The sequence below is a fragment of the Malaclemys terrapin genome, chromosome 7, assembly GCF_027887155.1.
Source record: "Malaclemys terrapin pileata isolate rMalTer1 chromosome 7, rMalTer1.hap1, whole genome shotgun sequence".
NCBI classification, from domain to species: Eukaryota; Metazoa; Chordata; order Testudines; family Emydidae; genus Malaclemys; species Malaclemys terrapin.
This window is the reverse complement of record NC_071511.1, coordinates 117,083,486-117,101,473: the sequence shown is the minus strand read 5'-3', so window position 1 is coordinate 117,101,473 and position 17,988 is coordinate 117,083,486. Positions and strand designations below refer to the sequence as shown.

General features: G+C 40.0%; 1 protein-coding gene across 30 annotated transcripts in view; it reads left to right on the top strand.

The window, feature by feature from the left end:
- Nucleotides 1-17,988, top strand: part of TCF7L2 (transcription factor 7 like 2) — a 202,617-nt gene that overhangs the window by 162,940 nt on the left and 21,689 nt on the right. For 25 of the 30 annotated variants that reach the window (XM_054034373.1, XM_054034374.1, XM_054034366.1 and 22 more), the window contains exons 5-7: nucleotides 9,187-9,319; nucleotides 11,675-11,777; nucleotides 14,645-14,731. In XM_054034373.1, coding sequence (XP_053890348.1) covers nucleotides 9,187-9,319; nucleotides 11,675-11,777; nucleotides 14,645-14,731 — 323 coding nt within the window. The remainder of the gene's footprint in view (nucleotides 1-9,186; nucleotides 9,320-11,674; nucleotides 11,778-14,644; nucleotides 14,732-17,988) is intronic. The other 5 variants (XM_054034375.1, XM_054034367.1, XM_054034363.1 and 2 more) reach the window with 1 other exon arrangement.

Below are 17,988 nucleotides of genomic sequence, written 5' to 3'. Positions count from 1 at the left end.
GTGGTGAACTTCTTTAGATGCTGAAACTCCAGCAATACGGAAAGCTCCTCTTGCATTTGTCTTCTACAGTGGGGGTCAGTTTAAAAAAAAAAATCTCTAACACTGGAAGGAGGGGGGGAGGAACGAGAGCTAATGGCAAGGACCTGTAAAGTGTCATTTTTGTGTTACAGTGACAAGAAAATATACTTTTTTTATTTCATAGCTCTCTCCCTACGAAATTTGTTTTGAGGGTTATGACAATCTTGTAGATAAAGTGGCTGCTTGCTACACTTAGCTGATCATGCTCCCTCACGACCGGCCGTTGTTTCCTCGCTTCACTTAGTGGTACCTGTACAACCTGAGCTGTAGTAGCATTGTCATTGATTTCCAAGGTAACTGCTTTTTTAGCTGTCCTTAGCAGGCATACCTGAGCAGGAAAATCAGTCTTCCCCTCCACAACCCCCCTCCCTGACAGGATAGTGAAGTGGTATATTAGAAAATAGAGGAGGTTTTTCTAAATTTTGATATCCACAGTTGACAATTTAGAAATAAGACACTTTTCGCAGCCAAGATGACAGTGGATTTTGAGCATTCAGAAAGCACCAGGCCAAAAAACTGGAGACATCTTGATCTTTTAAGACAGCTTTTCCAGTACTTTAAGTGAAAGGGTGGGGGGGAGGGAAAGAAAAAGAGAGAGAGAAAAGCTGCAAGGAAAATAATACAAAGCCAGCACAATTGGCATCTAGACATTTGAAGAAAAAAGTTTTTGAGGTTAAGAGAAGGAAAGACAAAGCTGTTATGTACCCGAGGGATGCAATTTTAGTGGGAATGGAAGATTTGAGTGGTAAAGGAGGAGCGCTTGCCTCTGGGTTCTCTCTATTCCAGCAGTTCGGCTGCTGGCATCTCAATTTGAATTGCTGGGTGAGTAGCACTTTTTTGCGTGTGCGCGCTTTTCAGTCTTGACCACTGAACTTCTTATGTGACTCTCTTTTTTTTTTTTTATTCTGGTCCGTGCGAGGAGAAAAAAGATAAAGCAGGCATCTCAAGCTGTGACCTTTGTTAGATACTTTTTTTACAGTGAGCATTTTTTTAAGGGGTGGTGGAAGCATGACTTTTCAGTGACACTTCTTAATGCTGTAATAGTTGCAAAACAATGTGAAGTTAAGACTTTGTCCACATACAAAGCTGTGCAATAATCCAAAGATGGTCTGAGGATTGTTCTCCCTCCCCCCCCCCCCATTTTTGTTTTGTGTTTTGGAAAGGGAGAAAATTCCTTTTCTCTTTTTTGGGGGAGGGGGTTGGTGTGTGTGTGTGTGTGTATTATAGCTATTGAACAATGTTTAACAACAAGGGGAAAGTATGAATGTATTATGTGTGTATTATATACGCAGTAACATGTTCACACGGGTAATATGACTTCACCCTATATCTTTCATTTAAATTTTTTTTCGTGTTTTTAGTTCAAAGCTTTCAGGAATTCAGTCCTGTTATTTCTTTTACTGAGAACCCTGAATGTGAAAATTCTTTGTTTTTAAGGGAAAAGGTTGATTTGAAGCCTGGCAGGTGTATAACATTTAGGATTTTTGGAAATGACATTATTCAACACTTGAGGTAAAGAATGAGCCTAAGTTTCTTTGGAAAGCAAGATTTCCAAAGAAATCTTTGGAAAATATTTGTGTAGTGGTTTTTAATCCCTTGTTTTTGTTGTACTTTGTAAAAAGCCTTTACATTTTATAGGAAGGGATTCTTCAAAAACATAGCCCGGGCGTGTAAGATGCACATTTTAGGGAGTCTGTATAGAAATGATTCTTCACTCAGTGATGAAAGAAAAAACTTGTTTTTATTGAACTATAAAACAGAGTAGAATGTGCCTTGCTGCAGTGTTTCTATATTCATAATCAAAAGAACTCCATCGGTTATTTTCTCATATTAGTATATATTATAAAAAGTACACCAGCCAATTTAACCAGTTGTATGTTCTCCTTAATTATACATGAGAGAGAGAAATTATACAGTTAGTGTTTTTAGAAAGCAGCCCAATTTCACAGGAAGTTTTCTTTTCCTGTCTGCTGTATTGTCACTATCTTTAGGAAGAGGGAGTTATTTTATGCCTTTGGAGTAGAGGCGGTGATGACTTTCCCTTGATAGTGGATTTATTGCCTTTTCTTCTACGAAGTCTTGATGTGGTGAAGTGTTGTAAAGGTGTATATTCTCTTCCAGTGGTGAAAATGATAGTTATTCATATCTTTCTTCTTTCACAACACAATTTCTGTGAGACTAGTGAAAAAGCCGTTTGGCTTGTATTTTTAGGGAAAGCTCTCATTGAGGTTTGGGCGAAAGGCCTGAGACTTCTGTATAAATTAATTTCTTTCCTTCTACGATATTTTAGAGTGTGTTCAGATTCTAACATACATGGCCCAACACACATTTATGTAAACGTTTAGTGTCTTAAAAATAATTGATCAGAGCTTAATTTCAGGCCATTTTTATGACTCCATTGTTTTCTTGCATTGCATAAAATTTTTAGCACATGAACAATGATCACAGTTAAAAATTGAAGTGTTTTGAAAATGAAGTTTTGTAACTTGGTACAGTCAGATATTAACATTAAATAATGCTGTCTGTTGGGTCAACAGTGCAGTACATCACAATCTGTGAATTCTGTATTTTGAAAGAAATATGACGTCACATCCATATTTATCTGCATTAATGCATTTTGGTATTACTGAAATTGACAAAAATGCATAAGGATACATACACAAGTCCTTCCTTTTATTTTAAGAAAGTTACTGGGCTTTTTAAGATAAAACCTACATTCTGGCTGTCGCTTTAGATACAAGTAACTGATTTTGTATAGAGATCAATGTAGTGATTTCTCCTACAGCATATTCCTAGTGCTGAAATATGTGTGATTTATATGTAAGAGATGAAACTCCATATGATGTGGCAGTTACAGGGACACAGTACTATGCGGTGGGTAAAAGCTTAATCACTGTACTGTTGGAACTGTTATGTTAAAAGTTATTCGTGCTTAGTAAATTGAGATAAGGTCGTTGCATGATCACCCATTTGTTCAGTCACTTCTACCTCCTCCCCACTTTTTCTGAATTTTAATTCATAGATTTCTTTTCTCTCCCCTTCTCATCCTTAAATTAGGATCTGTGTTTTTCTTCTCTTATGCCTGTTTCAATTTCATTAGCTTCTGAGATTCACATGTCCTCCTGTTCCGGCCCTTATGCTGTTTTTTTTTTTTTGCTCGCTGTTAAAGTGGATCCGGTCTGTTCGGGAATCAACTACGGTATTTGAAGAGGGTGAAGAATATATTTGCCAAGTTGGGAAAGGAACAATGTATCCTCTTTCTCTCATGCTAAGATAGAGAAAATGGTCTTTGGTTTAAAGGTTTTTTATATGCTCAGCTACCTCAAACTTCAGGAAACCAAGCATCTAGCCAGTGGCGCTCATATTGGAAATCTTCTTGTTTACTTAATAGGTTTTAATTTTGTGATGCGGTAACATAATGGTAAGAGAAGTCTGGATTTGTGTAGGCCATGATTCACTTACACGGGGGGTGGCTAATTCGTTCAAGTGTTGTAAAGATTTGGAAGAAGAAATGCAACCGAAAGCTTTCTCTTTTATTGATAAAAAATTGGGAATGAGCGAGGCCAAAATTGAATTTCATAAACTTTATAGGAAGCAGTTTTTGAAGGACCTCTAAAGTTTCCACTCTGTCTGAACAGGCGCTTTTCTCTTCTGACCTGGAATTACTGTAACTCCACATGGCCCAAGAGCTATAGCACTATTTACCTTTTAAAAGCCCAAGCATCATTTTTTCACTCTCATTTTTTTAAACTGTTGCGAAAGGAAAATTAGCATCCCAGCCAGCTTTCAAAGCGAGATCAGCACTACAGTTCTTCTTTTAATAATAATAATAATAATTAATTAATAAGGCTTTACTAATATTTTAAATTGTTCTGCATAATACATAACAAGCAGTAGGTAGGCATGCAAGATCTGGTTTCCTTTCTTTTAAACTAGCCAGTTTGTAATTGTCACTAGTTTGGTTTCCTTTTTGTGAATTTAAATGGAAATTTCCTGCGAATCTTTTTCCCCCCCTTCCCTTCAATGCATCTTCCTGTAGGAAGAATGCAGAAAATGTCGAGTGTGGAGGGATTAGCGAACATGTGATGCTTCAAAACTCAGAGAGGACTTCAAAAGGAAAAAAGAATTCACTTTTCTTAAGTGAATTGCAGAGCATTACAAGCCAGGAAGCTGTCTTTGTGTTTGTTTGAGAAATTCCGGGTAGGCCAGATTTTGGAAAGCTGGCTGGTTTGTGCTATAGCAGGTAGGCCCTTGTTTGTTAGAACAATTTTGCAGCCCCGAAGAAGCCATTGAAATAGAGAGAGAGAGTTAGAAGTGCAAGAGTGTTTGTGGTTTGCGGGGGTAGGGAGTTGTTAGGGGGTTGGGTTTTGTCAAGCGCTGTCTGTGGGGGGTATTGTCCCTACACATGGTTGTCTGTGCTTCTGTCATCATTTGTGTGAAGGAAGAAAATGAGCCTTTTTAGTAGGGAGAGTTCCGGTTCTCAATAGAGGCCTTGTCCTCTGTTACAATAGGCAGTTAGCTTAGGGCAGGACCTTAGGCAGAAATGAGCTACGTTAAACTGCGAAAGGGCTCAGGCCACTGTATTTGCTATAATGGGGCAAGGGGAAGTAGATTTCAGGAGCAAATGCTTAGTCAGGTGTGAAAACATAATTAAAAAAAAAAAAAAATACATTCCTAGTCCAGTTAGTAGCTTAAGCAGAATTGACTTAAATCTTTATTCCTAAAGGAAATTCTCCATCTGTGGGGTTTTTTTTTTAAATCTTAGTTTAGTGTGTGTGTGTGTGTGTGTGTGTGTTTTGTTTTGTTTTGTTTTGTTTTGTTTGAAACCAGTCTGAATTATTGATGTTAAGGCACTTCGGTTTTGGTGCTACGTTGTAAAAGTTAATAGTGCCCAGCAAGAGCTGTTACTTGATCATTTTGAATAAGATGGTGAAGAAGGCAGTAGCAGTTGTCTACAGGTGGTCTGATTTGCTGGGCACACTGAAATCCTGGGAGAATATTTCTGTTTGTTAAGACTTTTCTGTTGATCTAGTTTCCTGATAAAAAGATTCACCCTTGTGCAAGACCAATCCGAGATCAACCTTTAGAAAAGACAGTTCTTTACTCTTTAACTGGCTCTCTGCAGCTGTTAACGTCTGTTAATATTTTACTGGTTGCAATCAGCATAGATTTAACAACAGCACCTGGAAAACACTCGGGCGACCAGGTATACACCTATTTTTGATGTAAACTGGTCCTGAATAAGTACCCTTAGCTGGCGGAGAGAGAGCAGTCCCTGGGAGGGCCTCCTAATTCAAGACCACTGTAGATCTTCTGCATCCACCCTGGAGGAGGGGAGAAGACTGACAAACCCTCTTCTGTGCTGCTTTTGTTTTATTGTACTAGGCTCATAAAGGCACTTTCAGAACCCATCTTTCTTCTGCAGAAAGGGAAAGCAATAGGGGAGTACTGAAGAGGAGGACATGGCAAAAAAGACAGGCGGAGCTATTGCTCCATTTGTTTTCACGATCTGTTGATTAATAGGTTTAGAGGTGAATGGCAAGCTTTCATTCCTCTTAGGTCACCCATAGTGAAGGAAGGGTGGGGGGTCTTGGATATAAGTGCCTAATCAATCTTTCACTTGCCACGTTCCAAATTATGAACAGTATGGGGGGTGGGTAGGGGTGTCTAGGATGGTGGCAGAACATCTCCTGCAGGCTAGCAGAACTTGATGCTTTAAGAACACTTGAAAGGTTAGGGGTCAGCCAAGGGGGTCTTTCCCCATGCAGTAGTCACAGGAACTGTGTGTATAGAACGGGAAGGTTTTAAGCTTTTGCCCTCCATCGTTAGCTATTCAATGTATAATTACGGGTATTGACTAAGAAAACAAGGGAGATTCAAGGTTAGGGTGCCTGGCTTGGTAGTTAGGCCAAGAAAGGCTTCTGCATCAAACAATGTAACAGCTACAATCCAAGTTCCTTAGTGTCTTAAGGAATTTTCTGTGGTTTTGTATTTTTTGCGTATCCATTTTTACAGATGCCATATTAACCTGGCACAGTAGATTTCCTGTTTTCTGTGCTACACTTTTCTCTGTGTTCATGTTAACATTACTTGGAATGTATACAGAGTTTTTAATCACCTGAGTCAAACTGTGCCCTGATGTACCAGAATTACAGTAACAGAAACTTCCATTATAAGTTTTTATTTTTGCATCTCCACTAAAAAGAACAAAGTGTGATTATTATGTTATCACTCGGGCAGGCAAGGATTAGGGGGGTGGGTGCTTTTAGTGATTGAGGAGCTATTAATCATTATACATCTTATATTAGCTTCTTCAGCAGATTGAAAATATTAATTGGAGGGATGTGTTACCTTTATGGCAGACGGTTCTACACACATATATAGCTCTTTCATTTTAATGTTGTTACCATGCAGCAAAGACTAACGCACAGTGATTTCACACGCAATTGCCAGCAAGTTTCACCAAAATTATTCGGATTCTTTTTGGTGGCACCTGTCGGCATTTAATGCACACCCATTTTAACATCCCCACACCCTGCATGTCTCCCCAGTCCACTTCAGTCCACAATTCAGCTTTGCTTCTTAATACTGAAGGTTCAGTTATGATTTGAGTCATCTTTGGTTAGGCATTTCCAAAACAGTTATCAAATTCCTGTGAATATTCACCTGAGGAAAGGTTTGCAGGGTCAGGCTCCAACTTCTGTTTCTTTGTTGGCAAGGTGTTAAGTAAAATGATAATTTGTCTCTTCGTTCTTGACTCACGCCATTTTGCAATGGTGTTGCAGGGGCTCTTGGAACATCAGAGCAGTGGGTGGTGGTTTCACACAGTTTACATGCATTGTCAGAGCCAGGCCACCACAGGGGCTGATAAGTATGCAAAGCCAATGTTATTCTAAATGTTGTTATGTTTGTCTGACCCTCCAAAGTTGTTTCCTCAGTATTTTTTTTTTAATTAATCAGCTTGGGTTGTTTAGTGGTTTCTATCAAAAAATTAACCTTCTGTAAAAGCCATACCTTATTTTGTTAGCATACTGGGTCTGGCTGAACGCTTTTCCAACCTGATGTCTAGCAGTGCCCTCCCAGTTGCTCCTCTGAGCCACTCTTACCAGCCACACCATGTGTTACCCAACAATAAAGATTCACAAATCTCTTGGCCAGTGATTCCCTCTTGTCAGGAATTATAATTCTTTGTGATCCGTAGTTTTTAGACGGTTGTTTTGCACAAAATGTCACATGGTGCTGCATGGAAAAGCCTGGTAGTTTGGACAGTGTCTGTCTCTTTGGACAATACCTAATATGACTTATTTGAAAACCCGTGCCAAAGTTTTCAGTATTGCCAAACTTTCCCAGGATAGTTCACTCTTAAGAACACAGAACTTTGCTAGAATTTCAATTTACTTTTTTCACATAAGGGGCCAACTCCAGCCCTCAGATGCCTTGGCGTAAATGCAGAGTAACTGTTGTGGTCAAGCGTTGTAGTCTGTATGACATGCCTATGATCCTGTGAGCACAATACACTGAAATTGGCAGCACTGGATTTCACATACTAACCATGATCTACGTCACACAGCTACTATTTGGCATGTGCCACTGCGTGAAGAGATTAAAAAATAAATAAAAACAAAGCAAAAGTTATGGAAAATAGCTCACAAATTATCATTTGAATCTGCCCCCAATAGAAGATAACATTAGACATTAACCTGCATTTGAGATGTGTGGTATTTTTCAAAAATTCAGTATGCTTTTTTTCCCTCCTGCTGTAGAAATTATCACCCTTTAACATAAGTTGTAAATAAAAATAAATGTGCTTTTAAGAGATGCACAAAATGTTCAGACTGAGCTCAAGTAATATTTTGTTTAATACAGTGCAGGGAAAAAAATATCTGCTTGACAACTTGTACTGGCAAGTTTCAGTCTAGTGCCCTTTAGGAAAGGGGATTAGAATGAAAACGCTGACAGACCCTGAACTGTAGTGGCGCTAGTGGGCGCTGCTGGAGTATCACTTCTTTCTTTTAATGTGATTCCTTTTACTTGATGTTAATGCAAGCTGTTCCTTACTTAAAGTAATAAAAGGAAATGAAGACACATTCTAAAATGAAACTTGACTCTAATCCATTCATCATCTAATACTAGCCTCTTTATCTTTGCTGGTACCTAATCTGGTTAAATGTCCCTGTTGTAGGATTTTAGTGAAAATCCTCTGTGGGGAATAGGGTTTTTTGCAATTGGATTACTTGCAGTAAATGGTCCAGTAGTTCACTTGTTTCAGCTTAATTTTTTTCTTTGTGATCTTGTAAGGGTAAGTTACAGTTCAACCCGCTCTTTCTTTCTGTCTGTATTTCTTTCTTCAGAAAAAAAGAAAGAGAATAATTTTGCCAGTTATGAAAACATGACAAGAAAAATCTCATGATATATCTGCATGACTTTTGTGGTTTTTATTTCTTTTTTGGCCAAGTGAGTTTTCATTTCAACGTCTGTATCTACATTCCTGCCATTATTTGAAAATCTGCATGTTTTAGTAGCACAATTCATCAGTATCCAGTTAACTTATTAGTGCTATCTGTTGAATTGGTAATTAATCAGGTCTCTTATAATATGCATAAGATATGCAGGTGATCATCTGGCAGTTTAGTGCTGCCAGATGAAGGGAATACTCCAAAATTATGAGGATGTTTTATGCAGCCTCTTTATAAAAGAATTGTAAAATGTAGACTGGTAGCTGGGAGAGAAGGGAAAGACCTTCAGGTCACTAAGCATTTGGGTCTCTTGCTAATTAAACTGGGGGACTCCGTCAGCATCTCACTGAAGAGCTTGCATGCATCACAGAGGTGAAGCGTGAGGAGTCGCAAGAAAAAAATCTACTGCCCCAATAGGGAGCACAAAGGGTCAAAGAGAATAAAGAAAGATTCTTACCCACTTACTTGTGAACAGGATTGGGGTGGGGGGGGGAGAAAATTGCGGCAGAAACACGGAGGGAAAACATAAGAATCATGTTACAACTCTTGGCAACATACATTTCTTTAGATAATTCCCAAGGCTTTAGGGGGGATGAGTGTGCAGCATTGTTAACAAAGGGTGTTCCCCCACATCCCCTTTTTCTTTTGACAGTCTAACAAAGTGCCAGTTGTGCAGCACCCACACCATGTACACCCTCTCACGCCGCTTATCACGTACAGCAATGAGCATTTCACACCAGGAAACCCTCCTCCACATTTACCAGCCGACGTAGATCCAAAAACAGGTAGGTGGGGAGTCTTGTTGTGAGGGGGTTGGAGAAAGTCATCTATGTGGTTTGTTTTGAGGGGTGAATTTCCCATGCTGCAGTGGCAAATGGTTGTGAAATACGCTGAGAGAATCCAATTTACTTTTGAATCACTCGCCTAAATTAGTGAAGCTTTAGATATAAACATGTTGGGCTAAGTTTTCATAAAAAGCCCAAGAAGCTGCATATGGAACGCTGGGCCTGCAGTCATCTAAGCCTGTATTTCTGTGCAGCAGAGGTGGAGCAAATAATACACATTTAGATCTCTGCCTGATTTGCAGGAGCAACCCAAGGAGTTAAACATGTTCATTCTGTGATCTGCACTTACAAAATTGCAGATGGAATTTTAAAGGTGGTAGGTCGCAGCCAGTTTCAAAATGAATCTCTTTGATTCCCCCAAACCCATTGTTTCTGTGTCAGAGGTTCAGCCATTTTTCTCTTATAATATTGAATTTCCATCCACCCGCGCTGCTTTAGTTCCATCTGCACACTTGCAACTTTTTCCCCCAAATGAGACCCAAGTCTCAGTTCACCCTGAAGAGCAATCTTCTTGAATATAGAGCAATTTAAAACCCTGCCTAGATTTATTGGTCTTAGTAGAATAGAATTTCCATGTTATTCTAACTTTAAAAAAGGGGTCTCTGTTTAACATGCGGACCCACAGAAGTCATATAGGATATGTCTATACTCCAGTTAAACACCCACTGCTGGCCCATATCAGCTGATTTCGGCCCAGGGGGCTTAGGCCATGGGGCTATAAAACTGCAGTGTAGACATTCAGGCTCGGGCTGGATCCTGGGCTCTGAGACCCCACAAGGCTGGCAGGTCCCAGAGCCCAGGCTCCAGTCTCAACCCAGATATCTACACTGCAATTTTACAGCCCCAGAGCCTGCGCCCCACGAGCTGGAGTCAGCTGACCCTGGCCAGCCATGGGTGTTTTACTGCGTGTCCTGCTACCGATAGTGTCAGTCTTCCTTTCTTCAGCCTCCATCGAGTTCTCAGTGGCAGTGTTTTGTTTTTGTTAATCCAAATCCCTGCTAGTTAATTAGAAGGCAAGTTTGAAACCGTGAATACATGTTAGAGTTTGTCGAAAGAATTGCTCTATGCTGGGTCTATCATATGTAGATAAATTATCTAAACCCCAGCTTGTGAATGAACTGGTACACTATTAGCTGTTGTTCACTTTACACACCGCAGCTGGGGCTTCCTTTTAATTGTACTTAATGCTAACTTTGCATGGCTTAAAAGGAGCCGTCTAGCCATCCCTGTAAAGTGAATGGCATAGTCAACCACTCATTTAAATAATGGCAGTACAGGGAATAGCTTTTAAATGGTTATCGTAAAACATATGATTAACGTCTGTAGACTGTTTACTTTTCTTCTGTGAACATTCTTTCAAGTGTGCAAATAGCTCACTGTATGGTTAAAGCTCAGTTAATCTGTTTGGTTTTTGTAATGGAGAAAAAGCAGCGTCTGCATGAAAATGTCACACAGGGAGATTTAATTTAGAGATTAAAAGCTTCCTGGGTGATTTAAAAAAAATACTTTTTCAGCCATGAATGCAGTGCCCCTTCCTTTTAATGCTCTCTGTTTTAATTCTGCTTCTGCCATACTATTTGAAGGTCCCAGTCCTACAACCTACCTGAGGAAGTCCCGTTGACTCCAAAGGTGAGGGTTGCAAGATCAGACCTTATATTTGGAGCTGAATTCCTTTAGCTCTGAATATGCACAGCAACAGGACTAAAATATCCCCACGCCTCTTCTTTTTATCAAGCACTAACAGGACTCTGTCTTCTCACCTTCAAGATTTTAGGGTAGAGTGGAGAGACAAAACCAAATGCCTCATTCTCACCCAAAAGTGGGAATCACTTAGAAATATAATGGTTTATTTTGGAGGTTTACTCGGAATGGGGCACAAGGAGGGGAGTGGCTGGGGGCTCCATCCTTTCAGGCCTCTCAGAGAAAAGTCCTGAATGATTGTGGGAGGGGACCGTTTTTTTTGTTTGTTCTATTTGTACAGCATCTAGCACAGTGAGGTCTGGGTCCATGATGAAACTGTAAGGACTATTCCAATACAAATAATTAATAATGGTCTTTGATTGGTGGCAGGGTCGGAAGGATCAAACCTCCCCTGTCTTTTGATGAATCTCATTTACTTACAGTACAAAGTGGCCCATTCTGGCAAGTGCAGGTTAAGGCAGTGGGCCAACTGTTGGAACTAGTAACCAAAATCACTAGCATAACCACGGCATAGAAACCTATATGATTTTTCTACCCCCTTTTATTTCCTTTCCTGACCCAATATTTATGCCATTTCACTTTCCTCTTCCCTAGGAATTCCAAGGCCTCCGCATCCTCCGGATATATCTCCTTATTATCCGTTATCACCAGGCACTGTAGGGCAAATTCCCCATCCGCTAGGATGGTTAGTACCACAGTAAGGAGTTCCATTTTTTTATTTCCATTTTGGTTTTTTGACATGTCTAATTTTTAATGTAAAAATAAGTGTGTATATGTATTGAGAAGTGTATTTGCCAGCTGCCACTTTATGATGTGGGTGAATTGATAACTGCTCAATAAAGATTAAATAAACCCGGGGCTCTGATACCAAGTCATATGGTATTAAGCAAACATGGGCACTCAGGCATCACTACACATATTGTCTTTATCCAGCCGATGGCCCGTGAGGCATAAATTCATAGCCCCTCTGTTAAAACACTTTATAAATACATTTTTGCTGGATGTCTCATTTTTCACAGTCCCTGAGTTTGATTTTGTGGTGGCTGATGATGGTTTCAGCGGTGTGGTTTTTTTAAAAAATAATGTCACCATTAATGTAACTCGGTAATTACAACTGCATTGCTCTTCTACGCTATGAGTCCCTGTTTTCCATGTGGGGATGGGCAGAGTTTATGTTGGCTGGTGAAATGGGTGACACCTGGTTGAAAAGGTAGCAACTTAGGAGTGAATTTTTATTAACAACAAGAAAAATGAATTAGTTCAGATTAAAGGTGGCAAAAAAAAAAAAAAACATGGGGAATGTCCATTTGTTTATTTTTTGCACACGTAGAACTTGTAGGGAATGGGAGTCCCTCAGATGAAATGCTATGAGTCATTGGTACCTGCTGCCTCTATGTTGCCATCTCTGAAATGGGTTTATAATACCTCCTTGCCCCACAGTTTAATTGATTATTGTTTGTAAAGTGCACTGAGGTACTAGAAGAAAGGGATCTCTGCATTACAGTATAATTTTTTATTGCCATAAGATGTGTTATTCACATATAAAGGATATTTCAGGCCTCACTGATATTGGGAATCTCAGGCTGAGTTGCCCAAGGGCATGAGTATTGCTTTATGCTCCAGGTTATTTGCTCTAGCCACATAGGATGAAGTTCACCTCTCTTTGAGGAAATGGGATATATATATATAAGGAACTGAGTAAGGGATAGAGGCCATAAAATTCATACATACACCCAGACCTGAGGACATGAATTGGGGGTGGAGTGCAGTTCTTCCATGGTCTCTATTCCAGCTATGAGGTGTCCCTGGTCACTGGATATGCATATGTGGATTCAGGGAGACCTTGACATGACCTGGCCTCAGTGATCCCTCCTCAGAAGCCCACATGAGAGGTTGTTTCACACACTTCCCCTCCTCACAGGGTTATGGTGCTTGGCGTTTACAGGCATGAAGGGGTCTTCACACTATAAAGAGGAGGGGTTGAAGTTCACCCTTGTGTTGGCCCTCCCAAAGGGGGTGAATTTCACCGGAAATGCACAGCTCTAGCAGAAACAGAAACCCAAGTCATTGTTCTATCTAAACCAAATCCCTGTACGTATGTGGCAATTTCTCTCTTGCTCAATAAGCCAGCTTACCTTTAGGATGCAGGCCCCACACTCGTATGCACTGGCTTTTTTTTATTTTTTATTTTTTTGCTTGCAGTGGCAAGTCCATCCAACCTGTATTGTTCTCAGGCATCACCTGAGTCTTGTGGATTAGTTGTTTATTTTAATGGAAGAGGTTTGTACAATAAAGAAGACGACACTCCCGACATATAAAATAAATACACTCAGCTTGTGACTGAAAAGTTAAAGTGAGGGAGTAATGGATAGAAATGCCCTCGTCTCTTAGCCATGGCCAGGTGTCCCTTTTTTCTCCTTTCCAGTGGAGCCTTACTGTGTCTTGGCATTTTGTGGACATACATGTCACCTTTGGGCATTAGATCATGTCTGCCATATGCAGGTGCATACAACCACAGGATGTGGTGGCCAGTTTCCTAATGCACGTGGAAACACTCACCTTGCATATCAGGTTGGAGGCTTACAACCCAAATCATCAATTTACCCTGCTGTATTTATTTATCTACTCCCAATTTTTACATTCTTTTCGTGGGACCTTTGTTGTGGGTTGATACCAATAATCCCATCATTTAAAAAACTGAATCCTTTTTTAGTTTAAACAATAATACAAACATCCAGCAAAGGTAGATAAGGGTTTTTATTTTAACTTCTCTACCTTTTTTGTTTCACAATCAGCTACTGGACCCACCTATCCTAAACTGGCCTGGTTATCTCAAGTGGGTTATGCTTACAAAACAAAACAAAATAAGTATCCTACCAGCACAGCTGATCTATATTTGAAGGACAGATAAAAAGAACTAGCCAGCACAGACAAATCTCAATCAGAAAAAGTTGTGTGTCTTTCATGAGGATGCTGTTTTGCATGTTGCTGTATTTTTTAATTATTGTAATGAGGTGTGATTGTCTATTGGTTACCCACAATACTTCTTGGGGACTCTCCCCCGGTAACTCTTGTCAACACTTGTTAATCTGACAAAAGGCTACAAATTAAGCTCTGTTAATTTAATGTTTTCTCACCGAGATCTAAATACCGAAAGAGGCCCAAAGCGCAACTGAAGTCCTTTGATTCACTGTACTTTATTTTGGTATAAATTTACATTCATTATTGTTTTCCTTTGGATGTGTAGCCCTCAATTAGTGTGATGGCTCCATTAAAGCAAGCGAGACTTCGCCTTTAATTATTACAACAAAACACCTAGTTTCAGCTTGGGGAGAGGGTCTGTATTGACATAAGCAGAGGTTATAAAATTTAATTAGCCATTCCTATCAGATTTATGGCATTCAAATTGTTCTGTGTTTCTTTCCTTTGATCCTTGCTGTACAATCCCCAAGATTTTTGTTCTGATCAAATGAGAATAAAGCTTACTGTGCACAGAGAAGTTTTTTTTTTTTTTTAAACCCTTTTTTCTTTCTCTCACTATTTTTTTCCCCTTCTTCTTTCCAGGCAAGGTCAACCAGTTTACCCAATCACAACAGGGGGATTCCGGCATCCCTACCCAACAGCTCTGACTGTCAATGCTTCCATGTCAAGGTGAGTTCAAAGTACTGAGGTCCTGAATCAAGGGCAAATGTAACTCCTCTTAACATTCTCTGTAGAGAAGTGTGTTTCATCTAGAAAATGCATTTCTGGAAGCATTTAGTTAAGCAGTCATTTCCAGTTTGCAAAAACCAGAATTGTCCCATCTGATGAGAAAGAGAGTCACAACACAGCCATTGAACTTCAAAGTTTGGGAGGCGGGGATTGTGTTTTTTGAAGCCAACTAATTGAAAAATATAGTAGTCCATGACGTTGAAAAAGCAAGGAGAAGTCCTGACATGTTTTGCTTTCTCAGTGGCTATCATCCAGAGCAGTGCTCTGTGTAAGAAAGGGGAGGGTGTGGGTGTATTATTGTGAGTCAGGCTGAGTTGGAAGGAAGGTTTATTGTGCTTTTTTCCCTTTCTGGAGCTCAAAACACTAGTAGTCAACATAAAAGTACCTCCCTGACCCTCTAAAGCTTTAGAAGTATATACTTCTCCCCCTCCCTATCTCCAATTAATTCCAGCTAATTTTCCAGGGGCTGCTAGTTTTATTTACAAACTGGTTGGCAGCACTATGTTTAAGTAATCACTAATTGCTCCTAATGATAGTTTTATTTTCTGTTCATCTGATTTTCAGTCTGGTTAATTAAATCGGTGGAGGTTTAGACTTTCCTGATGGGCTGAAACAGCTAATCCATTTTGATGATGGCACATAATTAAATTAGCATGCATTACATAGCAAGGTTCCACATCTCTTTCCCCCGCTTCCTCCTCGCCTACATCTCTGCAGTTAATACATGCAGGTTAGAGTACAGAGGAAGATTTGAGTAGAGAATGGTAACTCCTACCTTAAGTAACAGAAACCTATAGCCAGGGCTGGAGAGTGAGTGGGGTAACACTCTGTATGTGTTAAAGAAATAAAATAAACTTGATAACAGAACGTTCACTTGTTGATACAGTGAATAAAAAGAGACGTCTGAAAACCTAAATTTGTATAAAAGGGCCCAGTGCAGATAGAGATCCACGGCTGCGGAAAAGCTGCAAATTAAGTGACAATTCCCATTTAGTCTTTAAAATATGTACAAAAGATTTGAAAGTGTGAGGTGAGGCAAAGTAGAGCTTGGTTTAGTTTAATTATTATTAGTGAGGCTAGTTTCTTTCTTTCTTTCGGGGGGGATGCTATATTCCCAAGACAGGCCTTATGAAAGGTACCTAGTTAAAAAGAGTATACAGCAAATTAAATACATTATTGTGGTAATGGGACTACAGAAGTACAGGTCTATTATACTTATGGCAGTTATAGGAAATGTAGGATCCTTGCCCTGTTCTAGCACATCCTTTGATATTCATTCCATTCAGCAGCAGGGCCAGGACTTCTCAGAATTAAGTGATGGGTCATTATACTTTAAACACCATGGAGAAGCCTAGATTGGCAATTAAACAGCACTTGCTGACACTTGCTTGTGCCACCCTGTGACCCCCTTTAGATTGAGATGTTGGAGCTCGGGGCCCTCAGCCTGCTAAATTGGTAGCAGGCACTTCTCCTGACGAGGGCTGGCTCTGAAATCTGCCGGCTTCAAAGGGAGCAAGATCATGTATAAACCATAATGTGGGTGCACCGTGGCTCAAAAAATAAGGCAGGAATAGATGAAATGTTACCAGTGCAAGGGGGAAATGAGAGAATAATGACAAATCTAATGCAACTCAAAGCAGAATTGTTGCACAGAAAAATGCATCCCACTGCTTGTGCATAAAATCAAGGCAGGCAGATGACATCCAGTTAACAGAAACATGTCAACAGTGAAGTAAAGTGAGAGTGAGTAAGAGAGAAGCCCCTGAGACAGCCAGGAACAAAAAATTAGTTGTCCTTAACAAGTTAAGGCTCATCATTATATTCTGGCTTGGAGCCATAAAAGCAGACGGGTATATAATGAGCTGGTTAGAATTTTTAGGATGTTTATTGCAATTCATGGAATCTTGTCTGAAGAAAGGAATTTCTCAGGCAAAGGTGTGTGTTCTGCGGGGGGCGAGGAGGGGTGTTTGCATATGTGTGCACACGTGCACACACCGTCTTTCTTTTTATCTGTATTTATATTACACACACGTGCACAGAGACACAGAGAGATACTGAGAAGTATGTTTAGACACGTTTATTCTTTGTTTCGGCCCAGAAACTTCTTTTGTATTTTACCAAGTTTGGGCAATCCCTATAGACAGACCACCTTAAAATGTGGAGTCAGGCGCATGGTTTCTCACATGCCTTGTCATCTGTGAGAGCGCATATTAAACACACCCACACACCTCCATAGGTGAGGCATGTGACCGAGTCTAATGTTTGCCCTCAGAAGCTAGGTAGTTCAGAGAAAAGGCCGCTACTCCATCATGAACTCACCCACATGTGCCTCGGCTCTTCAAGAGGCATGTCTTGTCATGACTGTGCTCGGTTCTGGAAACCCTGCAGTACGTAGGCACAATGCTAGAGAGGAGTTTTGAATGTGTAATGGAAGCAGCTCTGAAATGTACGATGTGCCCTCTCTCCGGCTGTAAAAACAGTGGCATATTCCAGTCTCTCTCTCTCTGACACACGCACACGCATACTCAGTCTCTCTCTTTGTCTCTCATACCCAGGCTCACGTACCCATCCCTCCAAAGGCCCTAGTCCACATTCTTTCAAAACAGTTTTAAAAAGTGTACCCATAATTACCTGCACTGTGATATTGACCTTGCATGCTTATAGTGCATTTCTGCCCAGAATATTCCCATGGGTTTTTGCCATCTTAATAGTCACACTTAATAATTAAGGACACAACTATAAATAGTTTATGAAGGGTTAATAAATTATTAATTTTTTGTTTAATCAATTGTTAGTGTCCAGGGGTTGCTTATAACTTTCTAATAATGTCCTTATAACACCTACCAAATACCAGAAACACTATTAATAACTGCAGCGTGATTATCTATTGATCCTTTATTACCCCTTTATAAACTATTTATAAATTTATCCTTAATACAAAGGGTAACTAACTTAACAAACTGATGGGTAAACAATATACCCACCACTGAAAAGCAGCCACCTCTGAAGTGAAACCTGGCAATAATTTGAGAGTGCGCTGTAACACTACACAGCAGTTATGCAGTGGCAGTGAAGAATACCTTTTGTAATGGAAATTTCAGGGGAAATTTAGTTTTGCAGAATGTAATTGCCCAAGCTGGAATTAAGCCAACTCCATAGTTAGCACTCCCCAGCTCTGACCCCCATGCGACTATAAA